The sequence below is a fragment of the Oryza glaberrima genome, chromosome 9, assembly GCF_000147395.1.
Source record: "Oryza glaberrima chromosome 9, OglaRS2, whole genome shotgun sequence".
Lineage (NCBI taxonomy): Eukaryota > Viridiplantae > Streptophyta > Magnoliopsida > Poales > Poaceae > Oryza > Oryza glaberrima.
This window is the reverse complement of record NC_068334.1, coordinates 1,035,641-1,056,932: the sequence shown is the minus strand read 5'-3', so window position 1 is coordinate 1,056,932 and position 21,292 is coordinate 1,035,641. Positions and strand designations below refer to the sequence as shown.

Below are 21,292 nucleotides of genomic sequence, written 5' to 3'. Positions count from 1 at the left end.
AAGTGAGTGCAAGCCTTGTACCCCTTGTTGGACTGTCCGGATAGGTTGCTAAGTGCAGGCCAATCGTTGATGGTTACGAACAGCAGCGCTCATAGGTTAAACTCCTCCTGTTTGTCCTCGTCCCACACGGGGACACCTTCCTTCTTCCACAACAGTTTAAGATCTTCGACCAGTGGTCTTAGGTACACATCGATGTCGTTACCAAGTTGCTTGGGGCCTTGAATAATAATCGGCATCATTATGTACTTCCTCTTCATGCATAGCCAGGGGGGAGGTTGTGGATACACATCGTAACGGGCCAAGTGCTATGGCCGCTGCTCATCTCTCCAAAAGGATTCATGCCATCCGTACTCAAACCAAACCGTATGTTTCGTGCATCCTTTCCAAACTCTTTAAATTTTCTATCGATGTTTCGCCACTGCGAACCATCGGCGGGGTGTCTCAGCATCCCGTCCTATTGACTCTCTTCAGCGTGCCATCGCATCATTCTAGCATTCCCCTTGTTCCTGAACAAACGCCTTAGCTGTGGTATTATAGGGAAATACCACATCACCTTAGCAGGAATTCTCTTCTTTGTTAGCTGCCCATCAACTTCTCCTGGATCGTCTCGTCTAATCTTGTATCGTAGTGCTTTGCAAACAGGGCATGCTTCTAGGTTCTCGTACTCCTCACCGCGATATAGGATACAATCATTCGGACATGCGTGAATCTTCTGAACTTCCAGTCCTAGAGGGCAGACTATCTTCTTAGCCTTGTACGTTTTCTCGGGCAATTTGTTTCCCTCTGGAAGAATGTTATTGACGAGTTTCAATAAATCGCCAAATGCCTTGTCACTAACCCCATTTTTTGCCTTCCATTGCAAGAACTCCAGAGTGGTATCCAACTTTTTGTGCCCCTGCTCGCAACCTGGGTACAACGACGTTCTGTGGTCCTCTAACATCTTGTCCAATTTATGGGCCCCCTTTTCACTTTCGCAGTCCTCCTTGGCATCCTGCAACATCTAACCAAGATCATCCGCAACGTCATTACCATCAGCATCCCTTTCCTCCTCGCCCATTTGATTTCCTTCAAATCCAACGTACTGAGCAAAGTCCGGAATATTGTCGTCTTCCACTTCATCTTCTTCCATTTCAACACCTTGCTCTCCGTGGGATGTCCAACAATTATAGCTTGGCATGAACTCCGACTCAAACAAGTGGAAATGAATAGTCCTGGATGCAGAATACTCCTTCTGATTCTTACACTTATTGCATGGACAACAAATAAAACCCTTTTGCCTGTTAGCTTCGGCCACTCTCAAAAAATAATGCACGCCGTCAATAAACTCTTTGGACCGCCGGTCAGCTTACATCCATTGTCGATCCATCTACATGACATGAAAAAAATCGTACACAAATAATTATTCTTACAATAATGACAGTCATACAATAATGACATATCTTTTTTCATACAAAAATCATAAAATATTACACCAAATAATTCTTATTTACTATTTCTAAAGTTTTAAACTAATATTAATGTGTTTTACTTCTTTTAATTTTCATTTTAGTTTGTTTTCTATTATTTAAGATTAACTTTCACTATATTTTCCTTCTCAACTATTTTATAAAACCTTCTTTAGCAAATCAACTAAATTTCTATATATTCTTTCTTCCCCACACAAATTTTCTCTCTCATCAACTTACAACTAAATTTTGGAGACAAAAAAGTGTGCAAAACATAGCTCCAAATGTAATATGACAAAAAAAACATTGGAGGATAAAGTTGCAAACCTTTTAGGCACCTCCGATTTGTATGTAATCACTAAAATAAATTCACTAGAAATTTTGGCATGACCTTCCCTCTTTTTTGAAGAAATTTTGAAACTTGCTTGGGCAGCTAGAGGAGGAAGAAGACATATATATAGGGGTGGGACTTTAGTCCTAAAGATCCCCGGAATCTTTAGCCCCGGTTGGTGTATACCAACCGGGACTAAAGTTACGATCTTTAGTCCCGGTTGGTGTTCCTAACTGGGACTAAAGATCCCGGGGGGACCTGATAGGCCCTGACAGCATTTGAACCGGGACTAAAGATCAAATATGCCCGTTACTCTTTTTAACCGGGGCTAAAGATCATATCTTGATCTTTAGCCCCGGTTTTTATTGCATCCGGGACTATTGTGGAATTCGACCGACTGACGAAAGATGGTTTGTCCACCAGTGATAGGATGGATGATGGATGCTAGCTGCTCGTGCAAGGGGGTAGGCTTCATTGGGCCCTAGCCTACCCTCTGATTTTTAAAAAAAGAAAATCTGAAAAAAAAATCTAAGATGGGCATGCATCGGAGAAGAGACCAGCGTTGGGAATTGAGGAAGATATGCACATTCAGCGCTTGGGGATCATGATTGGGATGGACACTCCCATTTGGCTAATTCGACACTTCACACCACAAATCCACTGCTCCCTCCATCCTTAAAAAAGACAAACACTGGTTTCCATATCCAATGTTTGATCGTCCATCTTATTTGAAAAAATTATGAAAAAAAAAATAAAAAGACAAGTCATGTATAAAATATTAATCATGTTTTATCATCTAACAATAATGAAAATATAAATTATAAAAAAATTTCATATAAGATGGACAGTCAAAGTTGGACATGGAAACCCAAGGTTTGTCTTTTTTTAGACGGAGGGAGTAGTTATTTGGCCCATAATATATAGATTGAGGGCTCCTTAGGCAGGATTGGACTGCAGCAAGAGCTAGACGTCATGTTATTATATAGCTAGCGAGACAGTCTATGGAGTATCACATTATATAATTATCTATATCTAATATAAAAAGAAGGAGTTCACCCCTAACAATTCTATAGGTAAAATCATCACATCTCATCTCATCCGTCCATCCGTCATCTCATCTAATCTCATCCGTTAATCGCTATCCTGCTCGCTGTAGAAATCATCACCAATCTCACCCGATTCCTCCACCGCACTTTCTGCCCGCGCGATGACTCCGCCGCCACGAATCCCCGCCGCCTCCTCTCTCCTCCTCCCTCCCCCATGCCTAGGGAGGCCACGATGGGCTCCCGGCCAGTCACCGCCGCCCGCAATGCCCGACAACGCAACGCCCTACTATGCCAAGGGAAGGCCACGAGGGGCTTCCCGCTTGCCGTCGCGGCCACCATGCCCTCCTCCGCACTGGACCGCTGCCACTCACTCCGCGCCCGGCGACACTATGGCCTCCCTCTGTCGCACCAAAGGGAGCTTCCCATTCACCGCCTCCATCGTGTCGTGAGGGACCTCCACTTGTGGCACTTCTGACGCTGCGACGCAGTGGAGGGCATTGCCTCCGGTGGCACCATGGTTCTACTGCCATTTACCGGAATCATATCATTTAGTGGTTTCAATCTCTTCTCCTTCTTCCAATTCATTGTTTTGTTTCTGCAATTTGGTTGACAAAGCAAGTTCCTTTATTGTCTGGACATACTGTATTTTGCCCAGTAGGTGTTCAATTAAATGCCACTGAAATAATCTGAATCAGAGCCGGTTTAATCATGCATCTACGTGGACACATCCTTTAGTTTTATTGTCTAATAGGTATTGATTATGTATATAGCAGTGCCATAAGAATTTTTCTCTACAGCTCAGTCAAGCATTCAACAATGCTGGGCTGATTTTTGGAATGAGCAATATAAGTTTAACATGGTTCCATGTTTTTGCTTGTAGGATGTATACTTCTATTGTTGTCCTTACACTCATACCTGCGTATGTGTAGTAATAAATATTGGTTGCATAAGAATGACACAGAAGACTGAGTGGGTCTTTGTTGCGAACCCAAAAGGCCTATAGATCTTACTGGTAATTCCTACAAGGACCAAACTCCATTTATAGATATTTGCACATTTATGCTATTTGCTTTTGCTTGTTCTGTACAATATTCTCCTATTTACCCTCTGGGGTCAACCTGTACTCAACACGTGCCACACCAATCTCAACCTATATCCAACATGTGCCACACTAATCTCAGGCTGGTATTGAATCTGCCACTGCCAGTGCAACAAAAAAACTAATGGTGAGGATGGTAATAGAATAAATCACAATGCTAATGTGCAGCCTCTAGACATATTGCAAGGAATTTGGCATCAATGTTTTTCTGTTACTGTATTTTCTATGTATCTGCCAATGCTTGACTGAATATTTTATTGCCATTTAACCACCCACGATGTGTTAATGCCACAAGCAGCTATGATAGATGGTGATGATGACAACGATGATGAAAGTTATCTCATGAGAGGTCAAGGTAATTATGACTCAATTTCTACTGTTGGTCAAGTTTATCATGACAAGTATCACAGAGAAGAGCAGGCTTTCAGATTTATTATGAATCGATTTCATTTTCATGCTTATACTACATGACAAACAATGCACATATCGGTAACTCTTTACATCATAAGTGGTAGATCATTTTAGAAGCCCTGTTCACTTTTAGAATTTACAGGTTGAATTTGATTGGAAATCAGCTCTGCAATGTCCTCTCAATCAAGGAGGAGCCTATGTCGATTACTTGAGCTTTTTAGCCATGTTAATGATTGTTGATATCGCTTGTAATCTTTGTCTCCAACAACACATTGCTCACAAGTGGGCTGGTTGAACTCAATATGAATGTGCATAAACTCAAGGTGACTATGATATTATAAATCTTTCTGTTGATATTTCCCATAAGTCTTCCACTTGAGATATATTAGATATTCCAAATCCATATTAACCTGTTTACAGTGAAATTTGGGGCCACTTTAAAGAAGAGGGGCGAAGAAGATCTGTAAGTTAGAAGGTGTGCTGCTTCATTAGAATATATCATTTGCGTATTTCTCAAATAAAATATTTTGGTTGATTATTTCCAGTATGCACTCCTCTGAAGTAATTCATGGTCTTTGTATTTTTCTTATGGATGTATACTTGTTATTTTCTGTTGTTGGTGCAAATAGGTGAGCAACATGGATGGTGATGGTGTTCTGACGTCCAAATGTGAAACCAGCCAACCAGGTCACCACTATGTTGCATTATTTTTCTTCGTATTGTCTACTCAATATATTGCTGATTTTAAGTATAGAGTCAATTGTTAATCCATGTGTAGGATGTTCAGAAGCAATGCTAGGCTTAATTAGTGCGATTATCATGGTGTGGCAGAAGAGGTTGAGTTCTTGAGTTTATAGCCTTCAGTGATGTTTTTTAAAACTAATTCACTGCTGCATGTCACTGTTACGTTGAATTGCTGAACTACGTCCCTGTGGCATTAGAGGATCCAAAATTCTTGCCTTGCTACATGCTACTATGATTAATCAGGGTCAATTTTTCTGCCATACATATTCATTTGAGCAGTTTTTTTGTTATGTTCAATCAGTGGATGAAAAAAGTCAATGCCATGCATTTTAATATAGGGGAATACAGAAATCCACCTCAGTTGCTTTCACTCAATTAGGTAGTCTACTCGAATCCTCTGCTATTATTTGACTCAAACCAAATTTAATTATATCTTTTTTGTGTTTGGAAAAATGTGTCTAATTTAGTTTGAGCATGGGATCAGAGTAGGATTAAATTAATAATCAATATTTGAATTCAAAAGATAAATGATAATAATGCTGATACAATTAATCAAAATTCTAAAAATGAACTAATTGAGGATTATAGATAATATCTTGGTAAATATATGGAGGCATTGTAAGAGAACCTACAGATCATATCAGTTGAAATAGACATGCAGATTACCTTGTGATGTGCCCATTCTCCATGTTAATCTGGTACATCTCCATCAATTTTTCACGAGTTACATGAGACAAATTGATTCAATAATTGATATTTTATATTTTCAGCTTGGCAGCCTGAAGATCTTTTGGACCAAAAGGGCAGGCCTCTTTCCCAAGGTGAAGCACTTCGTAGCTACAATATGCGAGTGCTCAGCCTATACACCATATCCTTATATGAGTATGCTGAGAGTTTTATTCTCCATTGAGGTGAAGTATGCTCAAAAGTTTCGTTAAAATATATTCAGTTTAGTGATTTTGTTCATGAACTAACTCACTTCACTACCATGAACTCATTTCTCCAAAATTTTGGATCTTTTATTAGCAAATCTATGGACTGAAGTGGGGTTTTCGCCAGAGCTCCAATCCCCTGCAAATCCCAAATGCAGTACGAGTAATATTTTGCAAAATTATGTACTCCAGTTCTATTGGAATTGATGTAAAACCAACAAATTCTTAGTTTTGTCAGTTATTAAAACGCATAGATGCATATTGTGTATGACATTATATCAAACGTGCGTTGCACGTACATGATTACTAGTAACTACAAAAAGAACGTGCCTCTTGGAACGCTTGCTAATTGAGCCTGTAATATTTTATTTAGATATTATTTGGAATGTGAGATTCTTTTAAAGCAAATAGTTTTAAGACTTATAAAGTTGATGTAAATATCATACGTTAAGTATCCTTTAGTGTGTTCTAGTTTTAATTTTGTAGAATACCGAGGAAGAATATCATGGTGTGGAATAACTTTCAGCTCCATCCTTAGGAGCATAATATTTGCAAATAAAAATTAATTTATGAATAGAACTTTTATATATGTTCTTAATGATCTAAAAGCAAATGCTGAAAAATAAACTACAATGGAAACCCCTAAAATCAACTCTAAATTTAGGGTTAAAAATTGAAATTTAGGCTGATAAGTATAAGCATAAGCGAAAAGATAAGTTCGTTTGTTTTAAATTTTAACTTATTGGTGAAGATGATATTTTTAATATATAAATGCTTATTTTTTTAAATATTCTACACCGCTTTGGTAATTTTTAAAGTTTTGAATACAAGTAGTTATAATAATTAGAATAAAATAATGTTTATATTTATAGCCTTCCACCCAATTCCCTGCATCCTTGCATCACATCTCCAACCCCTGCCTCCACGCGATCTTCCACAATCGTACCCCCCACCTCTGAAGCTTGCATAACCCCGACGAACCTGTCTGCACCTGCGGGCCCGCGCTTACATCATTGGCATCGCATGATTAAACATCAGCACGCGCACTTCCCTCCGTTTTCGATGCCGACAGGGGGCTGCTAGGGAGTGTAAAGTTTCGTTTCGGTCGTGTCAGACGACATGCAGGGGGCAATGGCTGCCAACGGAATCTATAATAATTCGATACTAGGTCAACTGTACCATCAGACTTGTAAGAACATGTAAAATGTACCACACGAGGTTGTACCAGTTGTATGCAGTTCTCCGGCACGGGTTAAGTGTCCTGCATAGATCTTCCCCTCTCTCCCAAAGAAGAGATGTTCGCTTCATAGCCTTCTCCTACTTTCTACTAATAGTTTTAACCTTTTTGTGAAAATGTTTTTACATTTTTAAAGAAATATAAGATATTATTGTGGTTAAGCTATATGTTTCCAATTTAACAGGTTGCTACTCATACTTGTTGGAATCTCTTACTGACTTTCTAGAAAGTTAAAAGTTGCAGATTCGATAGGAAAGTATTTATATCACCTCTTGTATTTTAGCCCTAAACCCTAAAATATATGTATATTGTATTTGTTCATTTTCTTTTATTTTCATGCATGTCACGGGTTCAGCTTATGCGTACGCATGTGACTATGTGAGCTTACCGCACGGATAGCTCGGACCGCACAGTGCAAAGGCAATGCCATTGCCCATGAACCAAGGGGGCCAAGCGAGAAATCTAGAAAGGGAATGATGCTTAATTTATCAAAAAAAAAAAGAAAAGAAAGTGAGACACGAGAGGCCACACGCCGTTATTATTCCCGTTATTCGTGATTGACAACGGCAGTGCGTGCGAGTTATATGTGCTAGGGGCGTCGTAGCCGAATGATGGAAGGACACTGGGACACGTGTTAGTAACGGTAAAAGATGGACCAATCAGCTAGTGGCGTTTCCACCAGCATGAGAATATTAAATTGGTTTTACGGTTCTGTTCAGATTGGTGGCAAAATGAACCTTACCAAAATTTGGCAATATCAAAATTTTAACAATTTATCAATATTGATAAAATTTTAGTAGGATTAGCTTAATAATGTTGTCAAAAATTCTATATATATTATCAATATTTAGTAACAAACTAAATGTAGCCATATAATTATTAATTTTACCAAATAATGATATGGTTGAAAATGTCATCAATCTGAACAGGCTCTATACATGCTGCGAGGTGCACCCCAAAATTTAATTCTTATACAGCTTGCATTGGCAGGTTAATTTGTTTAATTTTGACATGAGGAACCGCTGGCCCTTGAGCTAGATATTACTGAATAATATATATGCTCGAGCAATTAACAGTGCTCCACTGGCTCTTAAACCTTACTCCAATCAATAGTTGTGAATATACAGCACGCCAGTGATCAGTATATATGTGATTGCTGGCAATAGATAGGTACATAAATGAGATAAAAAAAACCTGTAATGCACATAATCTGCATGTATATGTGTGCACAACAGCAAACATGCACATCGAAATCTTTTTGTTCTACGGTTAGTTCTTAAAGTATTGAGTGATAATTAAAGGTACACAATGTAGCTAGCTAAGAATCACGAGTTATAGTACATACCGAGAAATCTGCATATACCTATGCATCCTAAATACCTTTAAAAGAGCAAGATAAACTCGTTATATATTATATATTCACATGTCTCTAGAAAAGCAGTATCATACGTAGGGCCTGTTTGGTAGAGCTCCGATCCAACTTCTAAATTTAGCTCTAGGAGTTGGGTCTGGAGTAGAGTTGTGGAGCTGTCTGAACCCAGCTTCACCTCTCTAGTTCATTTTTTGAGAGAGCTCCACCCAACTCCGCTGCTATTTTAGGAAGAGCTAAAACTGTTTGGTTGAGCTCTAACTTTAGAAAAGGTGGAGCTAGAGCTATGCTAAACACATGCCCGTAGATGCAAAATATAGTAAGGTTAACAAGCCAAGCCAGCCGAGCCAGCTGGGTTGTTAAGATAACGATCGAGCTCAGACGATCCAGGCTGAACCTTAAGTAGCGAGCTGGCTCGAGATCTCGTTATCTGCACATAATTGGAAGATGATGAATTGGGTATGTTGATGGGAAGGAGCTAGCTAGCATGAGTAATAGCTACTCGTAAAACCCTTCCCTGGATGCACTAGCTGCGAGCATTTACCATGACATTAGTACGTTAATTAACCCAGTATTAGCTAGCTTGCAAACACTAATATCTAGTTAATTCCGTATTGATGTCCAGAGATATGCATATATCCTCCAAAATGGCAACTCTCACATAGATGCATGATACGGCCTGGGGTCAGGTCAGGTGTATATATATACACATGAACCAGCTGCCATTTTGATCATCTCAAATTCTCAATCTCAGAGAGAGCTAGCGAGCGAGACACATCTCCATATATAAATATACACATTCGCTCGAGGTAGGTATGGTGATGGTGACGGCGGCAGCGGCGAGGAGGCGGCCGAGCCTGGGGCGGCAGAAGATCGAGATCCGGCGCATCGAGAGCGAGGAGGCACGGCAGGTGTGCTTCTCCAAGCGCCGTGCGGGCTTCTTCAAGAAGGCCAGCGAGCTGTCCATCCTGTGCAGCGCCGACGTGGCGGCCGTCGTCTTCTCCCCCGCCGGCAAGGCCTACTCCTTCGGCCACCCGTCGGTGGAGTTCCTCCTGGACCGCTTCCTCTCGTCGTCGTTGCCCGCGACGGCCGGGAGGGAGGAGGGGTCGTCGGTCTCGGTGGTGGCGGAGCTCAACAGGCAGTACGGCGAGCTGCGCGCGATGGTGGACGCCCACAAGGCGCGCCGGGAGAGGGCGGAGAAGACGATGGAGAAGCAGCGGCAGCGGCAGCGCGCGGCGTGGATGGATCCGGAGGCGGAGGTGGGTCGCATGGCGCCGGAGGAGCTGATGGCCTTAGGGACGAAGCTGGTGGCCGTGCAAGGTGGCGTGGCGGCGCGCGCGGACCAGATGCTGCGTGACGCGCTGCTTCTTGGCCGGAGGCCGAACACCACCACCACCACCACCAGGGCGCCGCCCGGCTTCTTCCACCTGCACCCGCACTTCTGAAACCGATCCAGATCGATCATCTCCATGCACCACACCATTGATCGTAGCATCTCCGATTATACCTTTATTTAATATATTTAGTATAAGTTCATGCATCCATGCATGCATATATAATGCATTGATCGTACCATCGTTGTATCCTAGTTTAAAGTTGTTTAATTTTGCTTCCATCGCATTCGCATCCATGGAGATCTACAGTATTATGTGTTTTGTATCCCTGCATTTTTATTATATATGTCCAGTACGTTGCTGCATCGTACTCTCTTCAGCATACGCCAAATGACACATTAGTGTTCATCTCCATGTATTGGCTCAGCTGCGGATGTAATCATGCATCTTTCTTGTTATAAAAAAAAATTAAATACGTTAGCTTCATGCTTCATAAGTATTATTCTTTTCGTTATTGTTAAGTTCTTGTTATTTTTCTCTGCGGCCACGACAGTGTGTGACGCCCCAGCTAGCCCACGTAAGTAAGCAGTTAGTACCCGTAAGAAAAGGAAATTAAAGAGCTTTTCTTGTTGTGTTTTCACTTTGTGGAATCGACAGTTTAAGTTGTCTCCATATGAGACGAGCATAATAGTGACTTTACAATATCTGTTACTCCTATATTAATAAAACTATAATCGTTTTACACACTACGCGCAACAATAAGAGTACAATCAATACCAAAAATTGCAAATTAAAATAAGATGGGCTATCGCATTCCAAATGGCACATTAAATTAGCCTATGCCCAATATCTAATCTCTTTTTGGATATATGCCATCCACCTATATGTTATCTCTTTGATATTCTTGCTCCCAATGTGCTAGGAATCAAGAGGATGAGGTATCTCTTCTCAGCCCATGCGCAATGTTTATTTCACAAGTAGGCAATAGCGTGGGCCCATTGATCAGGTAGTACGTAGTAGTTGTTACTAAGCTACACAATGTATATAAGTCTATGATAAAGAAAACAAGATGGGTCCATCACAAAAGGTACATCCGACTTGACTACAACTCATTTTTTATTTGCTTGTTGCCAGTAGCAATGCTATGTACAGCAGAAACAGCCTGTAGAGACGGATTTTATATGCGGTAGAGACGGCTATACCCGTCTCTAGTAGAGGTAGAGATGGTTTTAGTACCCGTCTCAGAGGTGTTGCCATAGCTCCCGTGTCAAATGATTAGAGACGGTTTAAATATCCGTGTGTATAATCTAGAGACGGTCAATAGATACGGTTGGAACCGTCGCTACACACATAACTCGAAATTCAAATCAAATTTGTAGACACGTGGAAAACCGTCTCTAATTTAAATTATGACCGTGTCAAATTTGAAATACAAATTTTTGGATTGATCATGCAGAGACACTTGATGATCTTAGCCACGGTTGCTTCCGTGTCTAGCTTATAGTAGATACATCTACGTTTTCTCTAGAAACGGTCACAACCGTCTCTATTCATAATGAATTTATTACTTATTTCTTTCCTAGAGACAATTTCTGCTTCTATAGATACGGTTGTGCCTGTATCTACACTTTATGAAATTAACATATTATTTATAGCCCCGCTATTGGTCACATGCCAACAATCAATACACATTTCATTCAGAAAACCCATAAACAAAACAATACCAACAGATTAAATTACCATAAGACCACATTAACAAGACTTTTAACGCCAGTAGCTAGCTTGTCATTAAAACAAAAGCAATATCTATACATTGTTCACGATGAAAATACTTCAACATCTTTTCTGATATAACAATGAAACAATAGGTTCAAACAAATTAACACAAAAAATAATTATATTCTAATGCAGCAAGTAGTACGGAATGGTACAATTGCCATTGTAAATCACTCTTCTTCACTGCAAGACTGAGATGATGCTCTAGCACTAGAGGGTGGAGTAGTATTTGGTAGCTGATTTCCATGGTTCTGATCAAATGGAAGAGAGGATGTATTTGATAGTATTTGGTAGCAGTATTTGGTGGCTGACTTCTTGGTTCTGATCAACCTGAAGATACATGCATGAATTTGTTATTCTGGAAGCTTATGGCTATATAAGTTACAACATTTAAAAATAGTAATTTTGTGGCCATACCTCTTGTCTTGGAATGACCCTAGCAACTGATGGTGGTAACCTAGCACCATAATAGTTTGTTGGAATAATGGTTGGACCCATGCCTCCACCACTACGATCCTGTCCAAACACTTCTAACATAGTTTGTTCAAAATCAGCTTCACTGACTTCTTGGCCATCCACTCTTTTCTCAGCCAATTTCATATATACTTCATTCTACGTTGGAAAAAATTGTAGACTCTTAGTGTAGTGTATTTTGTTTTACAAAGAGTTTATAAAAAAAAGCAATATGGCATACCATTTTTTCTTCATTAGCATTGTTAACATATCTGCCATCTTTCGTCTTATGGCATTCATCGAAGAAGGTTGCTCAGTCCACCTCCACTCCATTAACTTCCTGCAGATTATATATCTCTAGTGCATGAGGAATTGAAGCAATAGTGAATTAATATATGAAAATTGCTTAAAATCTTACTAGCTCTTTCCTCTTTCTTGCAAAACTCTTTCTTCCTAATGTGTGTGGATGCTTAATATTCTATGCATTCTCTTTGTTTTTGTCACTGATTTTCTAATGATACAACATATAGCATCAATGAGCTGATATAAATCAAAATGATGGCCATTCAGTCACTAAAAAGTCCCAACATATATTTACCTTAGAATCCTCTGAGTACCAGTAAGAAACTAGAGTGGCCCATTGAGATTCAGCAACAGTTTTGGGCACAGTTTGCAATGCTCGTTCCATAGGTAAGTTAAGCTTGTAATAGCCCTTTTTCAGTTCTGACTTGTACTATCTCAATATGCCATCTAACTGGTGGAGAATCCAATTATTAGCTCTTCCATCAATTGCAAACTTTCTCTAGTGCATATGAAAAAAATAGAGTGAATGGAATTATATTGGAATCACCATAAGAATATGATTTAAAAAGCTATGAAAATTAAAGAGCAATACCTCTACTTCAGAAATCATTTTTGGATAATATACTCTCCTATAAAGTTTATGATTCCATTGAAGAATGTTCAGTGGAGCTAGATGTGGCTTCCTGACAAGTGTTCCTAAATAAGATCCAAGAACTATAGCAGATTGGGAGCAACGTACATTGAAACGATCCAGTTTGTCAATAATCTTAACACCCTCTGGAAGATTTTCAACATTTGCCAATTTAGTTGGTCCTCGACGTCTTTTAATGCGGCCATCAGGATCTATAAAATTTTAAAAGTTAGTCTGTAAGCAAAAGTTTTGAAGCGAATAAACAAATACATCTTACGATACTCATAGCAATTTGTGCGCCAATCTGCGTTTGTTATGTTCTGTTCTTCAACATAATGATTATTTGGGACCAGTTCTTGATTTTGTACTCCATTCTCCAAAAGCTCCAAGCCTTGTAATCTTTGGGACCTTGTTGCCATTTGCACTATATTTAAAAAAATGGATTAGAACGTTATTAATAACAAAACCGTTGCATATCAATTAAAATGCCAAAATGAGAACATACAAATCTTCATATCTCAAGTTGATAAATGGAAAATTTACCCTTCATAACAAATTCTCATCTTTGTTTTTTTTCCTTCTTTGTTAAGTCATATATATCCTTTATATGGTTTAGTGCAAATCCTACTATAAATATGAACATGAACTCACAATCTATGTCTATGAATAACTTTAGCCAACCAAAATATCTATGAATAGTTTTGCCTAAGTCTTTACTACTTAAAGAAAACAACTTTATCACAAAATCATATGCAGTATACAATTTCCATATAATAGTCACACGAGCAGTGGCAAATCACCTCAATAGTAGTTGACTGGGATCGAATTGCCCAAATCCACAAAAGCAAAGACCTGTACACATACGAAATGAGAGATGTTGAAATACACCGCCATCTCTGTAAAATGAAATGATCATTTACGTAGAATGTGATTAACGGCAAGATTATGTTACTAATTAAATTAGATCTACATGATTAGTGCCCAGGTTAACGAGAATGTGTTTGGCAACCAAATTTTGGGTGCTAGCATACCGATGCATCAATGCCGTTCACATCTAAATTGATCAAAACTTGATTTACAATAATTAAAAAACAGTGCGTTAACCTCTTTCCGGACTTGCTTGTGTAGAACAATCATCAAACAATTGGTGTGCACACTGTGCAGCCTTTAAAAAACAAAGTGGTAGCCGATTAAACAACAAATGGTAGCCTCGCCTGCTTGCTAGTAACAAATCATACAAGTGATGATGCCGGCGGCTGCAGCTTGCGAAGCGGTAATTACCTTGGACAGCTTCAGCAGGATACGATATCTGGACGATCGCTGCCGGGACGCACTGCCTGACGGCTAGCTGTAGGGACGTCCGCGCGACCGAGGTGGAGCAAATGTGATCTGGACGACCACTGAGGGATGCTATAGATGGCCAAAAGGCCCGCCCGGTACGGTCCGGCCCAGGCACGGCCCAGGCACGGCCCAGCAGCCATCGGGCCGGCACGGCCCGATAGGCACTTCGTGCCGGGCCGTGCCGGCCCATGGGCTGCACCTCCCGCCCAGGCACGACCCACCAGCTGTCGGGCCGTGCCATGCCGGCCCGAAGGCATGGGTGGCCCATCGGGCCTTTTTTAAAATAAGTCTATTTTCCGTCCCTCCTCTTTGGGCTATTTCATATGTACTAGCAAAATACCCGTGCTTCGCTACGGTGTATTAAAACTAAAAATATTTGTTTTTAACCGAAGTTATTTTCACACTATTTTGGTACTTTTGCTCGCTAGAAAAAACTCTCAAATGATAGGTGACGCCGCTTTTTTTTCTTTTTTGGGATTATCAGTCGGTTTTTATATTGTGATTTGTACTCCGTGCATGATTAGGATTTTGTATCATCTTCGATTTTTTTTTCTTAGGCCACCGTACACGATTACGGTCATGCAGAGATGAGGGCGCCACTCGGTTGGACTTTACGAACTTAAAAAATTGTGACGCACCTATAGCCCATCATAATTGTATGTTGAGTAAATTTCATAAAACTACATATTTTGTGGTCCAAGTTACAGAAAACCACACGCACTTTGACACTTAGCACTTAATTACATATATTTTGGTCGTGTAGTTTCACAAAACTACACTATCGATGTATAGATTCATCCGCGAGATGATGTGGCTGTTTCACCTAGGACGAGGACATGGCATCCTATTACCAGCCATCGCACGAAATTAATATGATGCCACGTCCTCATACTAGATGAAACAACCACGTCGTTATATCACAAGTGAATCCATTCATCGATAGTGTGGTTTTGTGAAACTAAACTACCAAAATATATGTACTTAAGTGCCAAGTATCAAAATATTTGTGGTTTTCTGCAACTTGAACAATAAAATATGTAGTTTTGTGAAATTTACTCAAGTATGTTTTACAAAAGAAAAAACTGACACTCGTGTAATCGAGCCGGCGGTTAGGCGGCATGGCCGTGTGTACCTGAGTGGAGACCAGGAAACAGAGATGACCAGCCACCAGAGATAGCTCGCCGGCAAGAACCGGACCTTCTCGTCGGGATTTACCTACCCAAACCACCGTCGGCTACGCTGCTGCTGCCGTTGTCGTGGTCATGCTCCTGTTGACCGATCGCTCGTCGCCACTTCTTCCGTGGCAGCCAGGCCCCTCCGTAATCCTTCTAGCCGGCCCACATTTTCAATGGAGAAGAGGATGAACCATGTGGGTAGCCCATAACAGTAACTTGGGCACATTGGGCTGTAACTTGGGGAATCAAATTTGAAAATATACCTTTTCTTTTCATATTTTATGTTTATATACATGTCTGAGATTAATTTGCAAAAGTATACCTAATCCACATAGCGGTTGCACGGGAGCGAGGGCGAACCACAGACTGGGGATGCGAGAGTGAAACCCGAGCCGGTCACATGGAACCGGGATGCGCGATCGAGCCGGTCCCGCATGGCTGGATTGCACGACTGAGTCAGTACAGCAGTGCCGATGTGCGGGAGCGATGGCACCCTCGGGACCGCGGTTGAGTGCGGTGGTACCGCAGAACGGCGGTGCGGGACCGTGCCGGCCCCGTGGTCGTGTGTTGGAAACAGCTCTTCGGCTATATTTATTCCCCCGATTTTTCCAACTCATCTCCTTCGTTTTCCGCGCAGCGCTTTTCAAACTGTTAAACGGTGTATTTTTTACAAAAAGTTTATATACGAAAGTTGCTTAAAAAATCACATTGATCCATTTTTGAAAAAAAAACTAATAATTAATTAATCACGTGCTAATGGACTGCTCCGTTTTCTTTGTTCCCAGTTCCGCTGGTCCCGCGCATCCGGCGTGCGGGAGAGAGGCGAGCGCACCAGCGCGGGGGGACCGCCGTCAACACGTTGTCGCTGGCCCGTCCTGCGGGACCGGCACGGTACCGTATCCCCGTCCTGCTGGACCGGCTCGGTCGCGCATCTTGGTTCCGTGTGACTGGCTCGGGTTCGGCTCCCACATCCCTAGTTTGCGGGCCGTCCTCATTACCGCGCAACCGTTCTATGGATTGGGTATATTTTTGCAAATTAATCTCAGGCATGTATATAAGCACAAAATACGAAAAAAAAAGTACATATTTTTTCGTAACTCGGGCACATTGGGTTGACCCAGCCCACGTGCTAATGATGATAACAACTACTAAGGCTACAAAATCCTTCGTTTTTTATCCGTAAAAATATCCATCGTTTTTTTAGGCATCGAGTGAAAAAGCACCGCACTTAGGGCCACTTTGATTTAGAGAAAAAACATAGGAATTTTAGAGGATTTAAATCCTATAGGAAAATTTCCTATGAAGCCCTTTAAAATATAGGATTGAATCCTATCTAATCCTTTGAAATTCCTATGGAATAGGAATTAGACAATCCTATAGAGATTTTGGAGGAAATTTAGCAAGAGGTTCAACCTCATGCTAACTTTCCTTTGAGTCTATATCTCATCTAATTCCTGTGTTTTTCCTGTGGTTCAATCAAACGGTCATTCCTATGTTTTTCCTGCGTTTCCTGTGTTTTTCCTGTGGTTCAATCAAACGGTCATTCCTATGTTTTTCCTGCGTTTTGCAATCCTCTGTTTTACACTTACATTCCTATCAAAATCATACGTTTTTTCTATTTCTAAGTTTTCTCAATCTTGCGATTGAAACGGCCCCTACGTTTTTCCTAGTGGAGCCACGTGGAGTTTGGAAGAAAAAAATAACGCACACCTTATCCTCTCGCTTTCTCGCACCTTCGTCTCCGCCTCTTCCTCTCCCTCAACTGCGCAAGCGCTTCTCCCTCCTTGTGCGGTAGCTAGCGCCAATCCCTCCCCTCGTGGCGGCTGGCTCCGCTCCCTCTCCCTGCACAGCAGCAGACGTCTCTCCAGCCCTCTCCCCTGTACAGCGAGTCCTCTCCTCTCTCATGAGGTGGAGGAGGAGGCGTGGGGTGGCGGGGGCAAGATCCAACGACCCCCAAGCTTGGGACCAGCACAGCGGCAAGGGGGATGGCGAGGACGGTGCGACGACGGCAAGGACGGTGGCTCCACGAAGGAGGAGGTGTAGGGCGGCGGCGGCTAGATCCAAGTGAATTTTTTGCTGCCTCCCACTTTCACTCGCCCTTGCTTCTGTTACTCCATCTGTAAGCGATGTCTTTGCCTTGGCAGCCAGATTTGATGTCGTCCTTCTTTGGAAATTTGTGGCCTTCTTTATGGGGATCTTTGGTGCTTGCCCGATTTGCTCTCCATGGGTGTTTTGGAGATGCTTGGGCTGATTCTGTCACCACTGGATTTGCCGCATCGTGACTCGTGTGCTGCTGCATCTTAAGGCGAAAGATTGGTTTCTTTAGGGAGTTGAGATTTGTTTGTGTGTATCTGCTTCCACCTTTATAATTTTTGTAGCGTCAATCTTCATCGTATTCAATTATGTGTCCTTGTGAAGCAAAACATTGAATGAAAAACTGATTTTCTGGGGTTGGTTTTGATGTTGTGATTTGTCCTCCGTACATGATTAGGATTTTATATATCATCTCTGTTTTTTTTTAATTTGGCCACCGTACACGAATACACTTGTGCGGAGATGGAGAGCGACGCTGGGTGACGACCGGAAAAATCCAAATATTAATATTTCAAATATTTATATTAGTTATATACATAGCTAAAATAAGTCTATTTTTCGTCCCTCCTCTTTGGGCTGACATATGTATATCTAAAATAAGTCTATTTTCCGTCCCTCCTCTTTGGCTGACATATGTATAGATAAAAAAAGTCTATTTTTAGATTCCTATTCTTTCGTCCATGGCATATAATATGTCTATTTTTACTCCCCTATTTTTTTTGTGTATCAGGCCTAGCTGCCAGCCCATCGTGCCGGGCCGGCCCGGTCGTGCCGGGCCAGCCCAACGTGCCGGTGGAGGGGCCCAGACACAGCCCGATGGTCGGGTCGGGCCGGCACGGGCCCGACCTCCGTCGGGCCGTGCCGTGCTTGGGCCGGGCCAAAATGCTGTGCCATGGGCCGGGCCGTCAGGCCTCGGGCCTTTTGGCCATCTATAAGGGACGCGCTAGGCGACGGCTGCACAAATATGCGTGCCGGAGCTGTCGGTAGGATGCACGTGCCGGACCGACGCCAGGGCGCAGCAACGCTGCAGGCGCACGGCAGGTTGGAGCCCTGCCGGTGGGCGGTGGCTGGGCGGCGTTCCTAGGAATTGGGTATTGAAAGATTGAAAGAAGTGAACGAAAAAAATCCCGCGAACTTTATCAGAAAATGCGCGTAGATAAAAAAGATTTAGCGAACGGGCGCCAAAAACAAATCTTTTCGCACGTGTTTGACGCGGTTTTTCTACACCCGTCATAAGGACCGTGTCTATGGATTTTAACCCCCATCCTATCAAATTTTCATCAAACGGATTAATTTAAATATAGAGACGGTTCATTCATCTGTCTCTTCCATCTGTATCTAGTAATAGGGTGGGAAGGGAGGTGGGCTTTGGTAAAGACGGTTTCCCAAGCCGTTGCTTTGAAAATGTCTCTAGAGGCTGTTTCTGTTGTAGTATATGACCGGGTAACAACTAATTCCAGCTTTCACAATATATATAACCAGGTTAGAAAGAAAGTCTATTGTCTGCTTTTCTTCTACATTGTGGATGCCCTCATTGACATGTCTACCTAATCCTCACTAATTCAGCTGCTACCACCCAACTCCTCGCGATGCATGTAAGTATGCGTATGGCAGTAGTTGTTTGTCAGCTCCTTGTTCAACATTTACAACAAACCTTTTGATCGATGCAGATCTCTATGTGGAAGATGAACATCCTGGTTCAGCCATGAAAGTGATTTGCAAACACATGTGTTGTCTTGCTAAAAACAACTTTGTCAATACATGGTATAGCAATCATTGGCTTGCTCTTTACTGCTATCAATCGTGTTGCATGGCATTTGATCTTGCTACCACAAGAATATCCTACCAAGGCCAAAGGCCAAAATGACATTTAAGACGTTGTTTTCATTAGGATCAGTTCTGGTTTGGTGTTCGGACCGGCGCATGATATATTCTCTACATAACTTATACAAAACTAGCAGTAGTATCGTGAGCTCATCTCTACCAAATACAGAGGTGGTCTCCTAGGATATTAGGCCGAATAGAGTTAGCGATATCTTTAAATATCATCAATCTGTAGCGATAAAAAAGACGTAGCTAACCATATCTTTTCAACCATTTCTCGCATGCATGTGGTTGGTCGATTGTGCTTCCTAGTATCATGGATATAATAGTATGACTGACTAATAATGGTATTTTTCTATTTACCAATCACCAAACTTACACAATAGGTAGCCTATAGTCCCTATGTCTTTAAACTCCATATATAAAAAAGGTATCAACTTTGGTGGACTTCCCACATGTTTTTTTTTCTAGAGATAGACTTCTAAACTAGAATTGATTTGATATATAATTCCTAAATTTCTGGATTCATGGATACTGTTGTCGTTATTTACATACAATGAATTTTAAAAATGAAATTGGATTTGATTTATAACTCTTGGCTTATATTTCCATATATTTCTATAGGTACAATTGTATCTTCTATATTGAAGATTTAAAATGTATAACTGTGTCTATATAATTGTTAGCTTCTCTTACCTATAGAGACCAATCTGTTCCGTTCTAATCTGAACCCACCATAATCTAACATTCTCTGCATAGTATTTTCGAGAACCGTGAGCGAACATGATGGCTTATTTTTTATATTTGTTGATAATATAAATAATAGATAGATTTATTTAGGTTCTCCTTTGGATGAAGCAAATGGAATGCGTAAAGTCTTTATTCATGGAGTTATCGCGCAAAATTAAAGCAGCAGATATGTATCTTTGCACCAACTCAAACAACGACCACAACAATTCAATTTAAGAGAGCGTTGGATGACTTTGCTTGCAATTGAAAATTCCCTGATGTCATGCATCTCTGTTGGGAAGAACCCGGGCTTGCCACGCGAGGTCGGTCTGACCACCACCATACAGCCGATCAAACCGATTGCAGGGGGACGGTCTGACCAGAAGCATATGTGTTCTAGTGCCAACACATCTTTTTGACAACTCCGTTAGAGGCGATTTCGGTTGCTATAGCCAAATCTCTAGTTCTCCATCATGGTTGCGAATTATAGAGAGTTGCCGTAAGTCGATCATCGAGCGTTTGAAGCTCACCTTGAATATGTACAGCGAAATGCGAAAGATGGCTTCATGCTACTAGAAGACGAGCAAGGCATCATCAAACAATAGGAATTTTCGTTGCCTGTTACACCACATCTAAGGTAACAAACCAATTATAGCTATACCCCTGTTATAACATCTAATATCACTAAAACAGTAGATGGTGTTGTTATTGCTAGTGTAAATAATCGGTTTACCTATTTTAGTTATACCTCGGATGAACGAACTAGAGAATTGGCCAAATAGCCGATTGCTGGGTACGGCATCTACTTCATACAGCAATGAGTGCATGTATGGTGTTTCATCAGCTTATAATATATCATCATTACCTATACACAACAAGATTGGCCAATGAGAAGTACCTACAATCCTCTTAATATGATAGATCCTAAACTGATCCTTGAGGCACAGTACGTCAATCAAATCGTTGTAGCACCGATGGTTGATGGCAGCTGTTAAATGTCAATTCTACGCCGCTAATA

General features: G+C 41.3%; 1 protein-coding gene and 1 long non-coding RNA gene across 3 annotated transcripts; both read left to right on the top strand.

Moving 5' to 3' along the window:
• Positions 1-2,971: 2,971 nt before the first annotated feature.
• Positions 2,972-6,357, top strand: LOC127784967 (uncharacterized). 2 transcript variants are annotated; one of them, XR_008019632.1, is made up of 8 exons: positions 2,972-3,573; positions 3,703-3,834; positions 4,220-4,276; positions 4,475-4,655; positions 4,753-4,807; positions 4,962-5,019; positions 5,847-5,987; positions 6,103-6,357. It is a non-coding gene; the product is annotated as an uncharacterized LOC127784967 (long non-coding RNA). The 2 variants fall into 2 exon arrangements; XR_008019631.1 differs by having other exon boundaries at positions 2,972-3,834.
• A 3,072-nt stretch (positions 6,358-9,429) lies between these two features.
• On the top strand, positions 9,430-10,059 carry LOC127785400 (agamous-like MADS-box protein AGL29). Its single transcript, XM_052312838.1, has one exon. It carries the CDS (start codon positions 9,430-9,432, stop codon positions 10,057-10,059), a length of 630 nt encoding a protein of 209 aa, XP_052168798.1.
• The last annotated feature ends 11,233 nt before the right edge of the window (positions 10,060-21,292 follow it).

Excerpts from the sequence above, each read along its gene's own strand:
- LOC127785400 (XM_052312838.1), top strand. The coding sequence starts at position 9,430 with ATGGTGATGGTGACGGCGGCAGCGGCGAGGAGGCGGCCGAGCCTGGGG.